At 46.4% G+C, this 24,214-nt stretch overlaps 2 protein-coding genes across 2 annotated transcripts in view; one reads left to right on the plus strand and one right to left on the minus strand.

The window, feature by feature from the left end:
• The window catches only part of Ankmy2 (ankyrin repeat and MYND domain containing 2), a 50,656-nt gene extending 35,677 nt beyond the window's left edge, over positions 1–14,979 (minus strand). Inside the window, exons 1-2 of the mRNA XM_005076218.4 lie at positions 14,725–14,979; positions 1,512–1,576 (exon numbers count right to left, since the gene is read on the minus strand). Of these exons, the coding sequence (XP_005076275.1) occupies positions 1,512–1,576; positions 14,725–14,791 (132 nt within the window). The 5' untranslated portion in view covers positions 14,792–14,979. The remainder of the gene's footprint in view (positions 1–1,511; positions 1,577–14,724) is intronic.
• A 355-nt stretch (positions 14,980–15,334) lies between these two features.
• The window catches only part of Bzw2 (basic leucine zipper and W2 domains 2), a 50,598-nt gene continuing 41,718 nt past the window's right edge, over positions 15,335–24,214 (plus strand). The window contains exon 1 of the mRNA XM_005076219.4: positions 15,335–15,479. The gene's annotated coding sequence lies outside the window, so the exon portion shown is untranslated. The remainder of the gene's footprint in view (positions 15,480–24,214) is intronic.

Here is a 24,214-nt window from a genome sequence, read left to right on the forward strand (position 1 = left end):
ATGTGCTTGAACACATGGGCAAGAGGTTCACAGGCAGGAAATACATCAGGATGTACACTTGCCCCTGATTGGATGCAGGTATGGCAAGAAGTATGTTTGCCCCTGATTGGAACTAATGGGGAAGGCAATGAATTATGGGTTTTCTTCTGAAGCCCCTGTAAACAGTGACCATTGCCCAGGAATTCAGGTATGGACATGGCCAGAATCCATCCTCCTGGCCAGTATGTAAGTAAGCTTGCTTCAGATTTGGCTTTAAACTGTGGGAGTCTTAGTCTCCATCAGTGGGATTAACAATTGAAACACAAAAGCTTTCAACCTTTGAGATTTCCAGTTATCTATTTTCTATCTTGTAGCTAATACCTTATCTCATATTTCTTACTTGATTTTATTTTTACGTATTTTACTCACATAATTTCGTGATTTGAAAGCTCAGAATACCACAAGATTTATAACATGATAACACCTACAAAATGGCCTTAGCCACCTCAACAGCTTTAAATAACAGCATATTTTGATACATGTATTTCTAATTCTAAACATTTCTATTTCACTTGTGAATTTAAGAATTATTGAATTAAAAGACACTTCAAGATAGGCATTTCATTAGTTTGATTATTTTTATTTTCAAATCTAACACATTGCATTTGGTAAATTTGTTTAATATTATATGAAATTTATTTTTTAAATAATATAACATATAACCTATTAGCATATAAAAGACCACATTTCCACATTTCGTAAAAAAAAAAAAAAGATAGAGGCTAGGTGTTGTGATACAATTAGCCTTTAATCCCAGTACTTAGGAAACAGAGGCAGGTGAATCTCTGTGAATTAAAGGCCAACCTGGTCTACATAGTTAGTTCCAGGTCAGCCATTGCTGAATAGTAAGACCCTGTTTCAAAAAAAAAGATATCATTTGGAGACAGATGTGATTGATTACAAACACCTTTAATTGCATAATTGAAAGCCAAGGCAGGCAGGAGGACCAAGAGTTCAAAGGGTAGCCTGGGATATATGGAGGGTATTGATATATCTCAAAAACAACAATAAAATAAAAAGATGAAAAGAGGAAAGAAGGGGTTTACAATTTGGGCTTAATTTGTACTTCTTTGATCACTCATAAGATTAATCGTGTTTTCACTGTCTCTTATCTTGATTTAAGTAATATAACCCTGAGCACCCAAGCACTACAAAACAACTACCATTGGAAGATTTTACATTACCCATCTGGTGTGTGTGTGTGTGTGTGTGTGTGTGTGTGTGTGTGTGTGTGTGTGTCTCACCGCCCCTGGAGCTCGCTGTTGGCTAGACTGTCTGCTGGCCACTGAGCTCTGGCATCCTGTTTCTGCTGCCCCTCCCCCACCAGTGCTGGGATTACAGGTGTGTACCGCCGTGCCTGGTTCCACATAGGCTCTGGCAATCTGAACCCTAATCCTCACGGTGGCCCGCCAAGCACTAGCCAACTGAGCCATTCATCCTCTCAGGAAGGAAAATGCTGTTATTAATTTTACCTCATCCAAACAGTTGACATGAACATTCTTACTAGATAACAGTGTTCCAGCTTCTTGGACGGTACCTTTAAAAAAAAAAAAAAGAAGAAGGTGGTAAAACATGAGGTCATCTCTCAGGAGGAAAGGGCAAAGGTCTAAATGTGATGACAATAAAGTTTAAAAGGCTGTCTGGAAGACCAAGGCTGGTCAGGCCGGTGCTAAGACATAAAGGGCTTCCCAAGCATTTCTCCAGAGAAACGGTCTCACACAAGCTCACATAGTTCCATCTTGGTTTTACTTTCATTGACCATATCACCTTATCATATCAACCATACTATAACCACTCGGCATAGGAGTTAGTGCTGAAACAAATCCCTAAAGGCCATGTGGTCCAAATCACCACCCAGAACTGACTACTGCATCCCAGCAATGCTTAGGATTCAGGATACACTGGGTGTTGCATCATTCGTCACGGTGTCACTCCTCAGCACTGGGTCCCGGGAACGATGGCATCTTTCTAGCAGAATGCTTGGCTTAGAAACCTCTAGGTAGGACATAGTTACAAAGTCTGCAACCATGGAGATTGCTCTCTGGTGAGTATTCAGTCTCCCATCCTGGAAAGGATTGAATTAAAACCAAAAGGTCCGGCATCTGCAGATTTGGAAAGCCTCTGCAGATTTGGAAAGCAGCTGTAATTGGGTCAGAAAAGCAGGTTTTTCCAGTTTTGTGTGCATCGTGACAGAGAGTGGTTGCAGAAGAGAACATCAATGTCGTCACCATTAATCCACGACAGCCACAAGCTCGGCCAAGTAATTTCTTGGCTTGACTGGAAGAGAACAATGAAATTCAATGTCCTCAGAGTGTGAGGATGAGCTACATGCCTCCCCTCTAAAAGGAGACCAAAGACAGGAGCACCCCAACTAAGAGGAGACGTGGGGTGCACCCTGAACACCAGCGTGCCCCTCTCCCACTGTATGATTTGTAGGCAAGAGCCCTGAGGGCTCCCCACCAGTGCAGGAGAAGCTGTGATGCCACTGGGTGTGTTGGGAAAATGACAACAGAATGACCTAGGTGACCCTGGAGTGGGATGCTGATATTTCTGTAAACAGTGTGGGGTTTCCTTTGGTTCGTTTGTTTGGCTGGGTTTTTTGTTTTGTTTTGTTTTCTTTTTCTGGTACTGAACTCCCTGTGAGGACAGTTGGTATCATTGGCTGAACGGCTAAGGAAAAGGAGAAATTTGCTGCAGCACAAGCAAGCCAGTCTGACCTAACTGGTGAGCTCCAGGCACACGATAGACTCTGTCTCAAAGGAGGCAGACAATGTTCCTGACAGTGTCACCCAAAGTTGTCACACACAGACACAGGAGGAAGAAGCTTTGGAGTACGTAAGCAGCTTCTACTTTCAGCTTCAGCCATGCCTGTAGTTTCCCATTGAAGACCTTCTCAAGGTGGCTCAGCGGTTAAGGGGCTCTTCTACAGGACCTGGGTTCAAGTCCCAGCACCCACATGGCAACTAACAACTGTCTGTAACTCCAAGATCTGCCACTGCACACAAAGGGCAAGAAGACCTTCACCCTGCTTGCCCTTGGGAAGATGCAGCAGGTGACTTACACGCTCACTGAGAACTCACGGAGGTCATTTTCTTCCTGGCCAGAAGGTGTTTATGGACGAAAGGAGAATATTATAGAGATTGTGAGCATCTCAAAGCCTGCTGATGTTAAGGATAGGATGGGTCTCATTAGAGAACAGGCCTCTAATCCTACAGAATGTTTGCCCAGTGGCCACCAGCCTAAAAAGATACTAGGCATGCTGTAAAGCATAGCACAGGGATGTTTTCTCCGGCTAAACTCTCACTCAGTAGTCTCAAGACTCTACAACAGCAGACACTATCCTGACCCCTGCAAAACACACACACACAGCCGCTTACCAGCAGACATCAATGATATGTCTTCCTTAGGCTTGACAACTCACAGGACTCAAGGAAATACCAAACTCACATTTTCCTGTAAAAGTATGGTTCTCCCCTGTGGGTCTCCATTCCTTTGAGAATCACACAACCCCTTCACAGGCATTGCATATTAGATATCCTGCATATCAGGCATTTACATTACAATGCATAACAGCAGCAACGTTACAGTTATGAAGGAGTGATGAAAGTCATTTTATGGTTGGGGGTCACCACATGAGGAACTGTATGGAAGGGTTGCAGCGTTAGGAAGGCTGAGAACCCCTAGTCTAGATGAATAAGAAACGGCAGATGGGAGGAGACAGAGAGCCCTCTTTGGGCAGTCCCTCTTCCAGAAATCTAAACACTTTCTCAGTCTGGTATTTTGGAAATACTTTGAGACTTCGATGCATAAACATGGCCAATTATTAGCTAGGTCTCCTGCCCTTTCCCCTTTCCCCTTTCCAGAAGTCGATGGGGGTAAGGTGAAGCTGGAAGTTCCAAGCTTGTAATCATGGCTGGTCTTTCCAATGAGCACCCCATGCCGTAGAACTATCCAGGAGCCCACAAACAGCAACTAATAAGCACCTAGGAACTAACAAGCCTGTCACCTAGGAAATGCCAAGAGATATTAGAATAAAAGATGTACCCAGCACATCTGATGCTTAGATGGGGTGTGGATGGGGGCTTTAAGAACTGTTAAGAACTGTGTGTCAGGAAACAAGGGCAGAGAACAAATACGTACCATGTCCCACCCATGCAGACACATACATGCACACACACCGATTTGGGAAATCTCTTACATCAGCTTTTGGAGATTCAGGGAACAAGATGGAAAAAAAATCTGCAAAGACCTTGAGCTTCTGCAGAATGAAAATAAATGAGTGAACTACCCCAAGGGGAAATATATATGTAATGTGACTTTTAATTTGGTGTTCCCAATCTAATGACACCAAAAGGAAACCACAGAACAAGCAATGTGAAGCACGGGGCTCACACGGGATCCAGACTTCCCTATTCCTTACCCTCCATGGGAGACTTGGGGAAGGAAACGTGTTCTAGACTTCCCCTATTCCTTACCCTCCATGGGAGACTTGGGGAAGGAAACGTGTTCTAGACTTCCCTATTCCTTACCCTCCATGGGAGACTTGGGGAAGGAAACGTGTTCTAGACTTCCCCTATTCCTTACCCTCCATGGGAGACTTGGGGAAGGAAACGTGTTCTAGACTTCCCTATTCCTTACCCTCCATGGGAGACTTGGGGAAGGAAACATGTTCCAGACTTCCCCTATTCTTTACCCTCCATGGGAGACTTGGGGAAGGAAACGTGTTCTAGACTTCCCCTATTCCTTACCCTCCATGGGAGACTTGGAGAAGAGGAAACGTGTTCTAGACTTCCCCTATTCCTTACCCTCCATGGGAGACTTGGGGAAGGAAACGTGTTCTAGACTTCCCCTATTCCTTACCCTCCATGGGAGACTTGGGGAAGGAAACGTGTTCTAGACTTCCCCTATTCCTTACCCTCCATGGGAGACTTGGGGAAGGAAACGTGTTCTAGACTTCCCCTATTCCTTACCCTCCATGGGAGACTTGGGGAAGGAAACGTGTTCTAGACTTCCCCTATTCCTTACCCTCCATGGGAGACTTGGAGAAGAGGAAACGTGTTCTAGACTTCCCCTATTCCTTACCCTCCATGGGAGACTTGGGGAAGGAAACGTGTTCCAGACTTCCCCTATTCCTTACCCTCCATGGGAGACTTGGAGAAGAGGAAACGTGTTCTAGACTTCCCCTATTCCTTACCCTCCATGGGAGACTTGGGGAAGGAAACGTGTTCTAGACTTCCCCTATTCCTTACCCTCCATGGGAGACTTGGGGAAGGAAACGTGTTCTAGACTTCCCCTATTCCTTACCCTCCATGGGAGACTTGGGGAAGGAAACGTGTTCCAGACTTCCCCTATTCCTTACCCTCCATGGGAGACTTGGGGAAGAGGAAACGTGTTCTAGACTTCCCCTATTCCTTACCCTCCATGGGAGACTTGGGGAAGGAAACGTGTTCTAGACTTCCCTATTCCTTACCCTCCATGGGAGACTTGGGGAAGAGGAAACGTGTTCTAGACTTCCCCTATTCCTTACCCTCCATGGGAGACTTGGGGAAGGAAACGTGTTCTAGACTTCCCCTATTCCTTACCCTCCATGGGAGACTTGGGGAAGGAAACGTGTTCTAGACTTCCCCTATTCCTTACCCTCCATGGGAGACTTGGAGAAGAGGAAACGTGTTCTAGACTTCCCCTATTCCTTACCCTCCATGGGAGACTTGGGAAGAGGAAACGTGTTCCAGACTTCCCCTATTCCTTACCCTCCATGGGAGACTTGGGGAAGAGGAAACATGTTCCAGACTTCCCCTATTCCTTACCCTCCATGGGAGACTTGGAGAAGAGGAAACGTGTTCTAGACTTCCCCTATTCCTTACCCTCCATGGGAGACTTGGAGAAGAGGAAACGTGTTCCAGACTTCCCCTATTCCTTACCCTCCATGGGAGACTTGGAGAAGAGGAAACGTGTTCCAGACTTCCCCTATTCCTTACCCTCCATGGGAGACTTGGGGAAGGAAACGTGTTCTAGACTTCCCCTATTCCTTACCCTCCATGGGAGACTTGGAGAAGAGGAAATGTGTTCTAGACTTCCCCTATTCCTTACCCTCCATGGGAGACTTGGGGAAGAGGAAACATGTTCTAGACTTCCCCTATTCCTTACCCTCCATGGGAGACTTGGGGAAGAGGAAACATGTTCTAGACTTCCCTATTCCTTACCCTCCATGGGAGACTTGGGGAAGAGGAAACGTGTTCTAGACTTCCCCTATTCCTTACCCTCCATGGGAGACTTGGGGAAGAGGAAACATGTTCTAGACTTCCCCTATTCCTTACCCTCCATGGGAGACTTGGGGAAGGAAACGTGTTCCAGACTTCCCCTATTCCTTACCCTCCATGGGAGACTTGGGGAAGGAAACGTGTTCTGTTTAATGTAACAAACACAGTAGGAGAAGCAACACTGTGAGAAGTGCCTGGATTGGGCTGGATCAACCTTCCTGCAGGCAGAACTAATGGAAATTAGTAATGATCCGCTTCCTTTTGAGAGTTTGCGTTCAAACCAAAGAAAACGGAACCCAGCTGCCTTCGCTGGGGTGGGAATGGTCAGTTTTAGATAGATCAACCAGCACCGGCAGACAGGCGGCGCTAAGGGCCGCAAGCTCGTTGTCACGGCCTTCCACCAGGTACCTGTGCTGTGAAGCTCAACAAAGCAGACCAAGCCCCAGCTTCCCTAACAATAAACAAAAGTCCCAGAGAATTCTGAGGAAGATTCGGGGCTTGTCTTAATATGGACACACTCCAAGCCTTCGGGGCACCTTACATGTCCGTCCCACCTTTTACATTTTATGGGCATGGGTTTTGCTGTCTACATGTACGCCTGTACCACATGACCGCATGGTACCCACAGTTGCCAGGAGAAAGCATCAGATCCCGTGGGCCTGGAGTCAGAGGTCATCCTGGTCTATAGAGTGAGTTCCAGGACAGCCTCCAAAAGGATAGAGAGAATCCCAGTCCAAAAAAAAAAAAAGTAAAATAAGAAATAAAATAAAAATCTCCAGTCTTTCGCCTGATCCACTGATGTCAGGAAAGTAAAGGGGAACTGAGAGATCTAAAAGGCTGGCCGTGTAAGGCTATGTGGATGTGTTAAAAAGGGGTACCAAGCTAGAGGTACCAGATTAAATCTCCAGGCCTTCCCCCGATAAAGGTCAGGAAAGAAAGGGGAACCTGAGAGATCGCCCTCAGTTGGAGGGTGGATTGGATTAAATCTCCACGCCTTCGCCTGACAAAGGTCAGGAAAGTAAGGGGACCCTGAGAGATTGCCCTCAGTTGGGGGGTGGATTGGATTATATCTCCAGGCCTTCACATGACAAAGGTCAGGAAAGTAAGGGGACCCTGAGGGATCACCCTCAGTTGCAGGGTGGATTGGATTAAATCTCCAGTAAGAAAGAAAAATTGAGAGGTTGCCCTCAGTTGGAGGGTGGATTACATTAAATCTCTAGGCCTCAGCCTGACACCAAGGTTGCGAAAGAGGGGAACCCGAGAGATTGCCCTGAGTTGGAGGGTGGATTGTGTAAATCTTAAGGCTTTTTGCATGAGGGAACATCCTGGGTTGAAGGATGGATTGAAAATGGGTGAATAGCCGGGCGTTGGCGGCACACAAGCCTTTAATCCCAGCACGCCTTTATGAGGGAACATCCTGGGTTGAAGGATGGATTGAAAATCGGTAAATAGCCGGGCGTTGGCGGCACACACGCCTTTAATCCCAGCATGCCTTTAATCCCAGTACTGGGGAGACACAGGCAGGCAGATCTCTTGAGTTCAAGGCCAGCCTGGTCTACAGAGCAAGTTCCAGGACAGCCTCCAAACAATACAGAGAAACCCTGTCCCCCCCCCAAAAATGGGTGAATCAAAAAAATTGGTAAAGAGGTACTGGTATTAGTAAAGAAAAAGACAAAGACAAAGGTATATAAAATGGAAAATTCTGTTTGCATTTAAGTTCTATTTTGTGAGTCATCTCTAAAACTTTTTGGCCAAAAGCCTGGCCTCTCCACCTTGCATCTACAGAGTTACAAGGAGTAGATACAGCTGCACCCCATCACTGTAGCTCAAATGGAGGAATGATGAGGGGCATATGGGACTTTTTAACCTTTTTAGTTCAAGGATTGGCTGGAATTGTTCTTTTACATAGATTTCAATTAAGGAAGTTTCATTTCAACAAACCAATCATGACCTAGGGAAAAAGGATGACCGAAAGATGCATGTATGAAATGTGATTGTGAATGCGTGAGTGTGAACTGCTTATATGATTAAAAGGATATTTAAATCCCTTCAAAAATAGTTTTTAAAAGCTACCTAAATTGCTTCAGATATAGCCAAAAGGAACATCCAGCCAGTCTGTTAATGTTTTGACAGAAAAGTTAAGATACAAATGAGGCCTTGTCAGGTTAGATTGGGAAAGACTGCTCACAGACTTCAAATAATTTTCAAAAGTTATTTGGACACAGTATAGTTTACAATCTTTGAGTGATTTTCAGAAGTTTTTTTGGGAAATATTTAATGGATATGTCCTTTTTAAAGAGCATCTATTAATAATCTAGATAGTGATCCCAATTCACCTAGATAGTTAACTAAGGAGGGTAGACAAATCCTTCTACTGTTATGGTCCAGCTTCAACAGTTCAAACTAAATTTAGAAAATAAAAAAGGGGGGAGTAATGTCCCCAGTTCCCACATGACTCATCAAATAATACACTCCTCATTTAAAAATTTTAAAATGTGAATGCCAGTGAGCAATCTGCTTCAGACAGATTCTGGCATGATGGAACTTGAGCAACCATTGCTCAGGTCAAATGGAGACATCCATGCACTAGACAATGGAGAAGACACTAATTTGGGGTCGAGGGCATGTTTGTGTTTTCTTACAGGAAAAGAATAAAGCTTTGGCAGCTGTCAGACCACTTAGTGAGATGCATGGAGCAGAGAAAAACTGGACCTGAGACCATGGGAGCCTACCTAAGCGAGTTTGAGTGAGATGTCCTAAATCAGTGTTCCTGACCCTTGATGTCATCGAATCTACAGCCCAAGAAAGAAAGAAAACAGTGGGTTCGAGATTTCCAGTTTGTCAACAGGCCTGCTGCATCAACCTCTCGGACCCGTGAGTTTTCATCCTGAAGCCAACAGAGAACTGGAAAGACTAACTGTCTGCCCTTGACACACCTTGAAACAACAGAATTCATTTTGCCAGTTATTCCCTTTAGGGGAAAAAAGGACCCATTTAAAACATTTGGACATTGGTATGGACTGTGATGAGTGAAAAGCCTCTTTTCAGTATTTAAACAGGACATGGTCACTTGAAATATCAGACTTGGTGGTTCCTGTTTCTGGAATCGCACCTATGCCAGTGTATTTTTCTGGAGAAATGCAACTTGTCCTAATGAGACAGAAAGGAGATCTTGGCTCAAGTCACATATTCAGCTGAGGCTACTGACGTTAAATCAACAAACTGCATCACCACAGGAACAAATTGGTGCTCTATGGATAGTGCAACAAGCCTCTTGTTCATATTTTTTATAATGTTACATGTGTAACATCAATGATTGTGCCCAATGTATCTGTGCAAGTGCACTTTCTAAATGCTTTCCTGAGCAGATCTTAGAACGATTGTAAACTTTATCACTGTTTTGACCATCAAATTGTAAATGTAAATCACATGCAGGTTACCCTTGTAACAGAGAAAGGCTGGTAGAATGTTATGGCCCAGATCTAGTGATGGGTACGGTGATGGAGAGTCGCTATGTCAATGGGGGTCCTGGAAATGGTGGCAGTGGCAGTAGGCATTCTGGCCTTATGCCGAGCTCAAATGTGCCTTGTTCCAGAGGCAAGAGATCCATAACCAAGTATTGTTTAGCCTAGCCCATGACAATCCCGATAGCCATGAAGGTTGCTTACAGATGACTTAAGGATGAGGTTCTTCCGTTGACGGAAGACCTGTGGGGAAGACACCTCCCACCTAAGACAGGGGTTCAAGGTCCCCCAAAGACGGGCAAGGGAGGGTGACCCTACTTGACCTAAGCCAGCAGTGCTTCATTAGAAAATAAAAATGGGGAATTGTGGGGACACCAGACCTTGAGCAGAGACCCACTTCCCCATCGGCCTGGGAGTAGGCAGCTGTAAGACAATGTTTACGAAAAACAATACAATGCCCAGGGCAATAAGTTCCTGAAAAGGGCTGGCCCACGGAACTGCCCTGACCTCGACCTTTCACAAAGTCTATCTGCCTCTTCAGACCACCCACCCCCACCCCTGGTGTCAGGGTATATAATAACGAGCCAGAATAGGAATAAAAGAGAGCCTTCTTGAGGAGCCTTCTGGTCTCTGTGTCGTCAATCCCGACACCCTCGCCACATTCTCGGATACAGGCTGCGCAGCGGGCGCGGCAGCACACACCTTCAGTCTCAGCAACTGGGAGGAAGAGGCAGGTGGGGCTCTGAGTTCGAGGCCAGCATGGTCTACAGAGTGAATGCCAGGATGGTCTGGGCTACACAGAGAAACCCTGTCCCAAAGGAAATTATTTATGTGTAGAGCATCTTGCCTGTGTGTATATATGGGTACCACGAAACTGCCTGGTATCTGTGGAGGCCAGAAGATGACCTTAGATCTCTGGAGCTGGAGTTACTGATGCTTGTGAGTCCACTGGGAACTGAACCCAGGTCTACAAGACCAATAAGTGCTCTTAGCAACTGAGTCTTGGCAGCATCTATATCCAATTAAACGTTTACAATGTGGTTTGAGACAGTGGCTGCCATATAAGGTTTACATATAAGGAAAATTATGTAAACATGTTTCAAGCATCTTAACCGTATGATGTATGTGGAGGGTGTGTGCACATGCCAAGGGACATACGTGGGGGTCAGAGGACAACCTTGGAGACAGTTCTCGTTCCATCTTTATGTGGGCTCCAGTGGGCAAACTTGGGTTGTCTAGCTTGCTCAGAAAGGACGTTACCCACTAAGGCACCGCGTGGCTTGCAAGTGCCTTAACTTTAGAAGAGAAATATATAGATATAAATTGCCATCATCATGTATAAAGCTGTGAAAATGTTTCCAAGCAGACAACTGGAGGCTGCATAGACAGCCCATTAGTTAAAAGTAACACACTGCTACTGTTTGGTGGCATCTTGCTCTCCTAGTGTGGCTTCAGGTGTTCAGACATGGCCCGTTATAAGGTGGAGGAGGGGCTGACTCGCTCTCTTGGGGTGTGGTGAGAGCATCCCAAGGGCAGCGACTGCATCTTCTGGAGCAGGAGGACCGCAGTGGTTAATTACTATTATCTGCATAAGTGCTTCCCTAATAAATACCTGTGTGTCATTTATCTTGGGTCTGGTGGACTCATTTAAACCCAGCTTTCACTCTTGCAGAAGGCTGCAGTTCAGTTCCCAGCATCCATAGATAGCGTCTACATCTGGTGGCTCACAGCCACCCGGAACTAACTCCAGCTCCAGAGGATCGGATACCATCTGGCCCCCAAGAGTGGCTGTGCTCTGTGGGGACACCAGACCTTGAGCAAAAACCCACTTCCCCTTTAGCCTGGGAGCAGGCAGCTGTGTAATGTTTACTGAAAACAATTCAGTGCTTTGAAGCTCTTGATAGGGCTCAGATAAGGGCTAGCTCACTGAGATACCATGACTTTCACACCCCCTACGGCTAGATGCCTCTTCCTGTCCCCCCCTGCGGTGTCTCCCCGATTCTGGGGCCGGAGATTAAACCACCAGCCAGGAGGGTGAGAAGTCTGGAAAGAATTGTATGTAGATGGATGGCAGAAGTCCTTAAAAAGGGAAGCTCTTTTTTTTTTTTTTTTTTTTTTTGGTTTTTCGAGACAGGGTTTCTCTGTGGCTTTGGAGGCTGTCCTGGAACTCACTTGGTAGTCCAGGCTGGTCTCGAACTCACAGAGATCCGCCTGCCTCTGCCTCCCGAGTGCTGGGATTAAAGGCGTGCACCACCAACGCCCGGCTCTTCTTGGGGAGACTTCTCTCTCCTAAGCGGACTGGGGTCTCCTCCTAAGCTGACTTGGGAAGCATAAAGTTTTCTTAAAGCAACCGACCGGTGTCTGTGTCATCTATCCCAACCACCTCGCTACATTCTTGGATGCAGGCCGCACAGCAGGTGCAACAGTGCTCTACAGCACAAACACACACATACGTTTTACTTTTCTTAAAAATGCTTTTTTTAAAAAAAATCAAGATGCTTCTAAGTATATCTACTATAACATGTGCCTTGAAACAGTAGATTTCTGCAAGGTTTCTAGAAGCTCTCCCTCTGCAGTTTCCTTCTCTATGAAGGGGAGATATTCACCAAAGCCACAGAGTGTGTTTAACATGTCACCTGTACTAAGTCACTTTCATCCTTAAACAGTGGCATGAGGTAGGGACTATTATACCCACAGAATTAGACACCTGCATAAGTCCACAGCATCAGGAAACAATGCCGTTCCTGTTGCAAACCAGACCGGCATGGTGTCATCTTTCTATTGCTGTGATAAAACATCATGACCAAAAGCTGTGATAAAACATCAACTCAGGGAAGGAGGAATACGCCATCATGAAGGAAGTCTTCTGGGCAGGAACTCCAGGCAGGAATCTGGGGGCAGGAGCTGATGAAGAGGCCTTGGAGGAGTGCTGCTTACTGGCTTGCTTTCTGGTCTGCTTTTCTTATAGAACCCAGAACCAACTTCCCAAAGGTGGCACTGACCCCAGGAGGCTGGCCCCTTCCATATCAATCATTAATCCCGAAAATGCTGGCACAAACTTGTAACCTGTTGCAGATATCTCAACTGAAGTTCCTCTTCCTGAACGACGCTAGCTTGTGTTAAATTGACAAAAAATAAATAAAAATTAAAAAAAAAACCTAACCCAGACACATAGTTATAACCATTCCATTGGGCTGGAGAGATGGCTCAGCCGTTAAAGGCTAGGCTCACAACCAAAAATAACCATTCCATGATGCTTCCTGCTACAATTCCGAGAAAACAAAACAAAACACAAACCTTTAGCTCTTCTAGATTAAATGTACATGCCATGTGCTCAGAATTGAATTCAACGCTGGCTTATCTTCTCCCATCTCTCAGTACTTTTCCTGAAAGCAATGATATCTCAAAACCTGACAGGACAAGAATGCATCACAGAGTAAATTTACCTTGGTTGCTCACTCATTGGCTTGGGGAAAGTAAACCAGCATCTGTGTACTCACAAACCTTGAGCACGAGGTGGCCTAAGAAATATAAGTGATAAGCACACTATTGCTGTTTGATACAAACCCTTTCACACCTCTGCATACATCCAAGACCTTACACACACACCCCTTTCAGACTGTATTTTCTCCAGCTACTCGCTGACTTTCCCTTTAGTGAACACGTGATAGCTTTGGCCTGTTTAAAATCAGAACTATCATCCCTGGTGGATTATGCGCTGTCCTCTCTTATTTTTGATGGGTACAGTACCTGGCACGTAGCCGGGGCTCCTGTTCACTAAACTAAATCCCAGACCTACTGAAGGCAGCGAGAAACCCGAAGACTGCGCAGAAAACCAGAAGTCACTGAGCACCATGCAGTTCACAGAGTAACATCGAACCCAGAGCTCTGAGATCTTCGGCAATCATCAGTTACCCTGAGAATCCAGACATGACTGACCTACATGTGACATCAGTTCCTAGTCACCTGTTGGTTTCAAACCGGATAGTTTTCTCTTTTCATGCTCCTTAGACTCAGGCAACCCTTCTTAGAAAGAATGCATTTGCCTTCCTATCTGTGGTTCTACACTGAATTTGGCTACCTAGACGGCTGGAGCCCAGTGTTACAATGTCCGGTTTCTCTGCCTTTCAAGGGCATACGTCTAGTTCTTGGACTTAAAGCATCCACATTAGTCATGCCTGCAGGCACTCATCCTCAGCTCAGAAAAGTGGCAGTGCACGTTGGTCACGCTGATGTCACCTGCCAGGTAACGGGGTGCGGCTGAGAATTCCTCTAGGACGTTCACTCGGAGACTCGTGGAGGAAACAACCCTTCTGGTTGGCCTAGGTGGCTTCCTTCCTACAAGCTGGACGGCAGAGGCGGAACTCGAATCCACGAAGTGAAAGGGAACGCACTAAGAAGCACGACAAGAAGACCTCAGAGCTCTCCCCATCTCCTGGCCTTCCTGGGCGACAGGAAGTCAGCCACAGAGGCCCTGGATGCAGAAAGCTCAAGGTGGCACGTTCATGCTGAGTTCTGTGCCCTTATAAAGAACATTTCCTCGCTGAGAGCTCCCTCCACCCCCAGCAGGGGCGGGGATCCGCAAGGAATCCAGATCTTTCGGCCTCCGGAAGTCAAAAGGGCCCCTTAGACACCCGCTTAAGAGCCTAAAACTACCAGGCCACTGTGGTCTTGACTGACTGCGGTCATAACATCCGAGTTGCTGGCAAGCTTGCACACGCGGAGGCTAGTGCCCTAGGGCCGGGCCTAACAGTCTCTGAGGGGCAGTGGCAGCTTGTGGATTTCCAAAAAGCTGATTTAGAGGTCTAAGCCTCGATCTGATCACCGCAATGCTTCTGCCTCCCATCTCCCCGCCCCTGCAATCCGTTCCCAGCCAGAGACAGAAAGCTGCCCAAGACAGCCCGGGCCCGGAGCGCGCCCCTAGGTTGCACGGCGCCCGGGTACCAGCCCTGTGCCCGTACCTTTCCCGATCACTTCCAGAAGCTCCTTTTCTTCCTGGGTCAGCTCGCCTTTCTTTATGTGACCCATCGTTCCCGCCAGCTTGAAGCCTAATCTATTTCTTTGGTGAGATTTTTAAAAACGAGAGACGTGTGCGCGTCGTGGAAGTCCGCCACAGCCAGGCAACCCGAGGCCAGGGGAGCAGCCCAGCAGAGTGGCGCTCGCCAGGGTCCTGCGGCTGGGGGATGGCGGGTGCGGCGAGCTCGGGCGAGCCGGGCAGGCGCTCTCCGCAAGTACCGCCCCCGCGGCTTATTGGCCCGGTGGGGAGGAGGAGCTGCGAGCGCAGCCAGACGCTCCAATTGGAGCGGCTCACGAGGTCCAAACCAAAAGGAGAAATCTATAGGTGGGTTCAATATATCTTCTAGGCTGCCCACTCCCCATACTAACCTATTGGGAAGTACAGGGACACATTGTTCCTTGCACTCGACATAAAACACCTTTTCTGCCCGGCAGTGGCTTCTGTGGAGACGCGCAGTAGCATCAGGATGCGGCCGCTGGACGCGCAGCACCTCCCCTAGAGTGGCGCGGTCGGGACGAGGGGCGGGGCCAGGGCGGGGCCGGGCTGGGAGGCGGAGCTAAACCGGGTTCCGTGTGTCTGTGTCAATGTGTCTGTCCTTCACTCCTCCATTGTCTGCCCCAGCCGCCGCTGCCGCCACCGCTTGCTGCAGGATCCGCCGCAGCCACCAGTCTCGCGCGTCGTCGCTCCTTCCTTGGACAGGTAAGAGGTGGCCAGGTGGGGCGGCAGGAGCCTGGGGGTGGAGGGAGCCGAGGCCACCTCCGGGCCAGGGGCTCCCACCGGGCTGGAGCCCGGTGGAAGCATGTGCCTCCTGGGGCGGTTGCCTTCCCCTTGGTAGAGAAGCCCCCGCGCCGCGCCATCATCCTTGCGTGCCCGTGTGTCGGTGCCCCGCGAAGAAGACCCCGACCTCGGTACGTGTGGCCGCCCCAGGAGCCCCGGGGACCGCGGGCGAACCGCGATCTGGCCACGCGGTGCGAGTGGCGGGTGCACATGGTCGGGTGCTTGGCGATCCCCGGGGGAGGCCCGCGCCAGTGTGGTGAGCTTGTGACGGGGAGAGGCTCGGAGAAGGTGATTTTCTTTTGGCGAACCTCGTCCTCCCCACTTCTCGTCTGTCATCTCTTGGCCTCTGGAAGCCATGGAACCTGGACCTGCGGTGTTTGTTACGGATATTTAGAAGCAAATTACGCTTGCACTAATACTTGGCTGGGGTGTGGGCTGCCTTTGCTCCGAGAGAGTTGCCTGTCTTTGTAACACAGGTTTGGCGATTTATGGTACTAAGGAGGGGAGGGTGGAGAGGGCGGGGATTAAATTGGTGTTGCTGTCTATATATAGCCTTAGATTAGCTTCTTAATCCAGCCTTCATTCAACTGTGATGTGGAGCCTAGAGCTTCCACCGTAGGTAGACAAGGGATGAATAAGCGTGTGCCTTTTGGGGGCACAGACGCAAAACATGCTAGCGAAACTATGCAGTCAACCCCCCAAGGTGTATATCTGTAGCGTTTTACAGCGTCAATCACAGCTTCTTCAGAAATGATTGTTTCGTTTTCCTGTTGTTTCTGTACAGGCTAGTATTGCTGTTTTCCCGCAAGACCCAGCTGTGCTGGGGAGAAAGACTTGAATAATTAATTCTGTGGGTGGTTTTTATTAAGCATCCCCAGGACCACTCTTTCTTACCACAGTACCAGATATAAAGTGAAATGCCTTTTCCTTTGGCCTCCGCCTTCATTTATGCTTGAAGCATACACTCTCACTTAAGAAATCCAGGGATGATGTTCACGATTTCTTGCCTTTTACCAAAATCTTTGGTAAACTCCAGCTGCCTGCTCCCCAACCCCCACAGACAGAGAGCTTCAGCTTGGGGAGGGAGGAGCAGATTCTCACATGAAAATGGTTGGTAATTATTCATCTCAATGTATAACAAAGACACTTCTGTTTGATGACGCTTTAAAGATGATGTAGCTGTTCCAAGGAGCAGTAGGGCTTCTGAGAGTGGCCAGTCCTGTGTAACACTTGGGTTGATGCAGCCGCCACAGCAATTAATGTGCCAAAGGAGCCCACAAGGCTGAAATGTCTGCGAGTAACCCCAGCGTGTGACTTCATATCATGCCAGCAGATGCACAGACAGAATTGGGCACTTAAAACTGCTAGTATTTCCATCTCGTGTGCCAGATCTGGGCCATGGTTATGTGAAGGTCACACCTGTTTGTCTCACTGGGGTTGTCGGTTCCTCAAGGATAACAACATGGGATGTGTTTTCTTGGTGCTTTAAACACTTGGTGGGTGTTTAGTCTTCTGAATGTGTGGCTTTAATTTAGAGTTGATGGTGTATTTAAGGACAAAGAAAAACATCCACCTGGAAATGCAGATAAATTCTGTGTTCGGTTTGAACTCTGGAGACAGATACCTAATGCAGAGTGTTCAGAAGGGTTTCAATAATAGCACTGCACAATATAAATATTTAATGTCAAAATGATATTAATTAATGAGTTTATTAAAATGTATTCGCACCAAAGAAATAACTATTCATTTTGATGACTTAATCTGCTCCAGACATTCTGCCAGATGCTATGCACAGGATTATTTTAATCATTGTTACCATAGGCCAGGAATTAGCCAGTACTATCTCCCTTTATGAAAATAAGGACAGAGCCGGGCGGTGGTGTGGTGGTGCACGCCTTTAATCCCAGCACTCGGGAAGCAGAGGCAGGCGGATCTCTGTGAGTGCGAGGCTGGGCTGGACCGACAGCCTCCAAAACAATACAGAGAAACCCTGTCTCGTAAAACCAAAAAAAAAAAAAAAAAAAAAAGAAGAAGAAGAAAGGAAGGACAGAAACAACCCCACAGTTAGGACGTATAGGACCTGGGATTAGATCCTTTCTGATCTGTTTTTAAAATCCTCTTGCAGGAGTGATGTCCACGCCTCTAATCCCAGCACTCAGAGACAGAGGCAGGCAGATCTTCTATACCTCTAGTTTCATGCCATCCAGCGTTACATCGTAAGACCCTGTCTCAAAGATTAAAAAATAAAATAAATAAAAACAGGCCAACCGAATTAAAAAAAGAAATACATGTCCTGGTGGAGGAAAAAGTTTATTTGTTTGTTTGGTTGATTGCTTTATTCCAGACAGGATTTCTCTGTAGCTCTGGAGGCTACAGAGATCCTCCTGTCTCTGCCTCCTGAGTGCTGCGATTAAAGGCGTGCGCCACCACCGCCCAGTGGAAAAGGTTTATTGTAGATAAAAGAGAGCTGTAGCAGGGTGTAGCCGCATCTGGGAGAGTGCAGAGCGGACGGAACCCTGAGCCACGTGGGAAGAAGGGAGAGAGGGGATCCAGGTGTAGCAACCGAAAGAGGAAAGGGTAAAAGAGGCTGGTAACCAAAATTGTTCCATTATATAGGAGAGTTCAGGATTGAGGTCAGAGTATGCCAGCCACACCCTGCCACTGGCAGGGACTGAGGGATACTGGGAGGACCTGGCAGCCAGGTCCGCTTTGCTACATTAAATAGGCATCTCAGAAATCTCAGAAAAGCCTTTACTCTGGCTTTCTCCATGTGCTTGGTGGTAAGAGGGGAAATACACATCCTCTGACAAGATATTTTGTCTGGTGTTCGTGAGATCCACCCAGCAGGCTGTAGGTCCAAATCTCCTTTCCGCCTCTTTGTCTGCTCCCCTCTCCTTTACCCACAGCCTTCCCATATATGTGTCTATTCCATAGCTGTTTCTTCTTGTACAAAAAAAAATGGAAGCATATTAACACACACATACACACACACACACACACACACACACGTGTTTCTGTCTTCATCTTTCTAAAACACATTTATTTGCAAATGTCATGCGCGTCCTATGGACTCTGTACTGAGTTCGTGGTGTCTGCTGTGGATGGATTCCTGAGCTTTTCCTCACCTCCTACCTAGCTATTTCAAGGAACACCAAGCACAGTCATCCTCTCACTGGCCAATGAGCAAGGCTTCCACTGTGGTCCCAGCAGGCATTTCCAGTTGGCCGACTCCTCCCGCTCTGCCCTAAGGTCACCATGCTGCTGGTTCCCTAATTGCCAGTAATTCCCACCCCTTGTTCCTCCTTTCTCTTCCTGGAATCCTCTGCCGTTCTTGGGCCCATTCTCTCCTCCGTGCTCAATCACAATAACTCTTCTTTCCATTTGTTAGTGTTTTTCTCCAGCTCCCTTGACCAAGGAGGGGAGTGCAGACCCTCAGACAATTTCAGGGACATACAATCTTTACACAGGTGTGACGCTGACAGATGACATGGTTGCTGGTGCCATTATGGGCAACTTCTAACTGATCTATATTGTGGAAACCAGGCAGCACCCTGAAGCCATCCTTCCAATGTCTCTAGGTCTGCATTCCATGTGAAAATGACAATTTAGCAAATGTCTTTCTCTTCCTGTGCTATTACAACTTTTCATAACTGTTTGGACCTCTTTTCCCTCTTGACTGTAAATTCACCTGTGTTTCTGAAGCTATAACCCAGTACCTTGCAGTTAGTAGGTGCTCACTACATGCTGAGTTGAAACCATTTGATCTCAAAGTTATTTCCAGTGGATTTGTTTCCTTGGCTCACTAATCCTTCCTGGCAATGTGTGATGAATGCCACTAAACACACGGAGCCATAACCAAGCAAGCAGTCTTGAGCCTTTTGAAGTCTCTGGGCTTCCTGACACTTGGTACCACCAGCTAAGACAACAACTTCTCACAAATGGAGCCTGCTGTTCTTGATTCCCTGTTCAAGCCCCAGATCCTCCACTGTTTAAAGGTAACACTTCTTATTGCAGGGTCACTGACAACTGGCTTTGAGTGTTCTTTCTGAGAGGGAGGTTTCTTCCCTTGGTATTTGACTCCTTGGGTTTACACTAGGTACGTATCCTGACTGACTAGAAACTTGATGCTATTAAACAATTTTAACTTTTTAGACCAGAATAGTATGCCTCTGTTTTCAAAAATCCCCTGTCATTCAGAGATGCATTCTGAACTATTTGAGATTTGCTCTAACAACCATGACTAGAGACTGGGACTGAGGGGGAACTCAGAAACAAAACTGACCGCGTTGTCAATGGTTGAAGCTGTTTGACTAACTTCATTAACTAGCCTCCCTACTTTTGAAGGCATTTGAGGTGTTTTACCAGGAGACATTTGCAAGTATTACAGTCCCTGAGATGTTGCTACTCCTCCAACATGAGAAAATAATTTGCATACTCAGTGTGTAGGTTATGCACTTTTTCAGTGGACTGCAAAGACAGTCATACCTAGCTCTGCAGAGGACTAAACCATCACATTAAATTTTAACTTTTCAGCACAACCCTAAGGAAGCAGGGTTACTCCTCGCTTGCTTCAGGCTAATGAGTATCTTACTGGCAGTCAGTGGCGGTCCTTTTTAAAACTGACAGTCATTTTTGCAGGCAATGCTAAAGAAAGACACATAGTTTATCTGAGAAGAACCAAGAGGTGAACCAAGTGGAGATACTGATTTTCTTCTTTGTCTTTTAAGACCACTCAGAAGTCATTCCCAAAAAAGGAGTGGTAGAATGGTTCCGAGCAGTGTCAGCTCTGTTGGGATGAGGTTATTAACGAGGGTCTCACACCTCGCTTAACGTGGACACCTGCTTTCTGATTCTAGGAACTTCATGTCATGTTGTTTCTTGGTGTTGACGATTTTTCTGGTAGTTGGGAGAGTACTTAGCAAGCATGGGACACTGGATTGGATCTGCTGCATTTTCAAAAGAAGAAAAGGAAGTTTCTCTTTTATAGTTTGGAACATTTGAATATTATTTTAACATCACTTTTCCTACCTATGCTTGAAGGATTTCTAGAAAGCATTAACTAACATAGACTCTACCAATATGAGAAAGCTGTATATAGTTATACAGCTCATTCTTAGCCCTCTCTGGAGTGTGTTTATTGGGGACAGATCTCTTCAGCGAGTGTCTTTTGGGAGGTTAGGTGCCAAGTGGAATGATTTGGCCTGTTCTAAATTTGGCATGTGTTGAGTGAAGAGTGCCAGGAATGTTCAGATGGTCCTCTTTGTGAGATATCTACTTTGAAAATCAAACTTAAGATGGACCACTGAATGATCATTCTGTATTAAATGCCAAAGATACAGTGTTGTCATAGCGTTTGCTGATTTTCAATGTTAGCGATTTTCTTTGATTTTTGTTTGTTTATGTCAATGACAAGGAAACATGTAATGATAGAGATAAGAATAATGCCCCACTTTAGTATCAAGGAAAGAATAACCAAACATTTGGCCAGCTTTAATTCTTTTAATTCTATAAATATTGCTATTTAATGGCAAGAGGAAAATCAGTTCATGTAAATAGAAATTACAGCTTTCCCTTTTCTCAAACTTATTTTTATGTTAGAGGAAGACTTGTTTGTTTGTTTGTTTGTTTGGTTGGTTGGTTGGTTGGTTGGTTTTTTGAGACAGAGTATCTCTGTCTGTGTAGCCATGGCTATCCTGGAACTCACAGACATCCACCTGCCTCTGCTGGGTTTAAAGGTGTGCTCCCCCACACCAGTCCTAGAGGAGGGCATTTTAAAGAGACAGTGGTAGATGTGCTGGGATCTAGGAGCCCTAAAGAAAGTTCCTGGAGTGGAAGGACTGCCAAGTACCCAGCACTGTGCCATTCCTGCGGGGCTTGAACTTACCGTATTCCACTGTATACGGTCTTTTCCTTCATGTATAGTCATTCCTACAGGGCTGACACTTACCGTATTCCACTGCGGTCTTCCCTTCACATACAGTCTTGCAAAAATACTTGAGTGCTTTGACTTGTGAACTTTCCTAACTGTGGTGATTTCTAAGAAAAAAGTATGGCCTATGTTTACCTAAGAATACAAAGTAATTGGGTGGGACTTTTATGAACAGGAAAGAAAACCCTGAATTTAATGGTGCCAAGGAAACTGCTGGCTTAAGGAAAAGGATGTCACATAATATGTTCGGGAGCGTGAAGGTTGTTTTCATTCAGTGTGAGCCTCTACAGGAAATAGTTGAAAACTTGGATCCCATGACATTAAAGAAATCATGGGGCCATATATTTCCCAATATCTGGGTGTCCACAAGAGGCAGTGTAGTTAGGTCCTTTCCCTAAAGATACTTGGATGTTTTCTTTACAAAAAGTCTACAGAGAACTATTTGCCGTTTTGGTGTTAACCTAGTAATTCAATATACCCAAGTGCTGACATTAGACTAAATTAATATTTATGTTTTACTCCGCCTAATTCTAAACTATGAAGTCTATGAGGCCAGTAATGACAAAGCTTCCTTCAGAAATCATAAATATCTTTCCAAGATATTTGACAACTTGGCTCCTTGGCCAGAGTTCTGGCTGGAGACAGTGGACTTGTTCCATCTGTACCAACTCCAGAGGCCCGAGAGACTTATACTGTATCAGCAGTGCTAGCATGAAATGTGTGACCTCGCGTGAGTGGTTCGAGGCCTCGGAGCTTTATCTGAGGGCGAGTTGAGAGCCGGGGTTTAGAACCAGTATCCATTTCTTCTGGGTGTTAATCATGAGTTAAAAATTAAAGGGAAAAAAATCCCACACCGTTATTCAAACACTAGTCAGCGCTTCCACAGCTCAGGTGAACAATAGAGGGTGTTTTAATACACTGGCTGTCAGGAGGGCCTCTGCACTGCTGGTGCCAACTGTCTGTCAGTAAATAGAGACAGAGCTACATCTGCTGGCTAGTGAGCACCAGGAAGCTAGTCTGCTGTGGCCCTTCTCCTCCCAAACCTGGAGTCTTAGCTAAACAGATGAGTGATTCACCTAGATTAACCTATGAGGTGAGGAGGGGGTGGGGTCTCAGTAATAGAGCTGTGGCCTGTGTGTGCAGGACTCTGGATCCGCCCCTAACACTGCTAAGAAAGTGAGTGTTTGAGCTTGTAACATTGTGCTGGTTTGGATGTTTTGTTGTTGGTACTTCCAGGGCTGGAGAGATGGCTCAGCAGTTAAGAGCACTTGCCCCTATGGAAAACTCCATCTCAGTTTCCAACACCCACATGTGGCCACAACCGCTGCTAACTCCAGTTCCAGAGTGTCCAACATCCTCTTCTCATCTCCATGGGTACCAGGCACGCTTGTGGTGCACACACAAACTTGTAGGCAAAACCTTCACACACACAAGACAATTGAAAAATAAATTTAAGATACTTTCTTCCCTTTAAATTTATTTAATTTATTTTATTATTATTATTATTATTATTGGTTTTTTTGAGACAGGGTTGCTCTGTGGCTTTGGAGGCTAGCCTGGAACTAGCCCTTGTAGACCAAGCTAGTCTCGAACTCACAGAGATCCGTCTGCCTGTGCCTCCCAAGGGCTGGGATTAAAGGCGTGCGCCATCAACGCCCAGCTCTTTCCTTTAAATTTGTGCTCCCTGTGTTATGGTAGATAGAGCTGTTGGTGAATACAGTACCTTGTCAATGGTGCCCTGTGCCTGTTGGTGTTAGACTCGCTTTGGGAGGTCTGTATTAACACATGCTTTCCTTGTCTGGAGACACGTGCCTAGGTGTGTGTGTGTGTGTGTGTGTGTGTGTGTGTGTGTGTGTGTGTGTGTGTTTAGCCTTCAACTAAAGCTTCATCTGCTGGGCAGACTTGGGCAGGTCTCCATCCAGAAGATAGGGTAGGAGCTTTGAAGTTGAAAGAAATAGTAACAGAGCAAGTGTTCAGATTCATGCCACACCGCATTTGACCTTCCTGGAGGTTTGTTAACATTCTCTCCTACTGATTACAGTAGTTTCCCTCACGTATTCCCCCTTTGTTAACACCTCGGGGTAGTGGGATTCCCTCAGTCCTCTTCCTGTGCTGCTCAACTTTGGACTTTGCATTGGAACTACAAGCACAAACATGCCCGTCGGTTTGTGTTTTCAGCCTCTGAGTTGCTGTCTGGTACTTGACATTTTGGTCTTTGCTTATCCTTAGCCCCTGCTTTTCTTCTACTTGGGCAGCTTTTGTTGTCCAACATGTGAGATCTTGAATTAAAGTCATCTTTCACCTGGATGTGGTGGTGCATGCCTTTAATTCCAGCACTTGGGAGGCAGAGGCATGTGGGTCTCAGTGGGTTCAACGACAACCTGGTCTATAAAGTGAGTTCCAGGACACCCAGGACTGCTAATGCAGAGAAACCCCATCACGAAAAAACAAAACAAAACAACAAAAGCAGAATGGGGGCTCATACCTGTGTAACCCAGAATCGAAGAGCGAGACAGGTGGATCCGAGAGCTCTCTGGCTGAGCAGTCTAGTTGAACTGGCGAGCTGCTGATGAAGTGACAGTAATGCAGAGAGCAAGAGAGAGAGACCTGCAGCCAGCTCTAGTCCCCACAGATTCACTCACTGTGTAACACAGACACTCACCCTTCTGTACTGGGTGTGTAACAGACACTCACCCTTCTGTACTGAAGTGCGGAGTCTGCTCAGCTA

The sequence above is a fragment of the Mesocricetus auratus genome, unplaced genomic scaffold (assembly GCF_017639785.1).
Source record: "Mesocricetus auratus isolate SY011 unplaced genomic scaffold, BCM_Maur_2.0 Super-Scaffold_15014, whole genome shotgun sequence".
Classification (NCBI taxonomy): domain Eukaryota; kingdom Metazoa; phylum Chordata; class Mammalia; order Rodentia; family Cricetidae; genus Mesocricetus; species Mesocricetus auratus.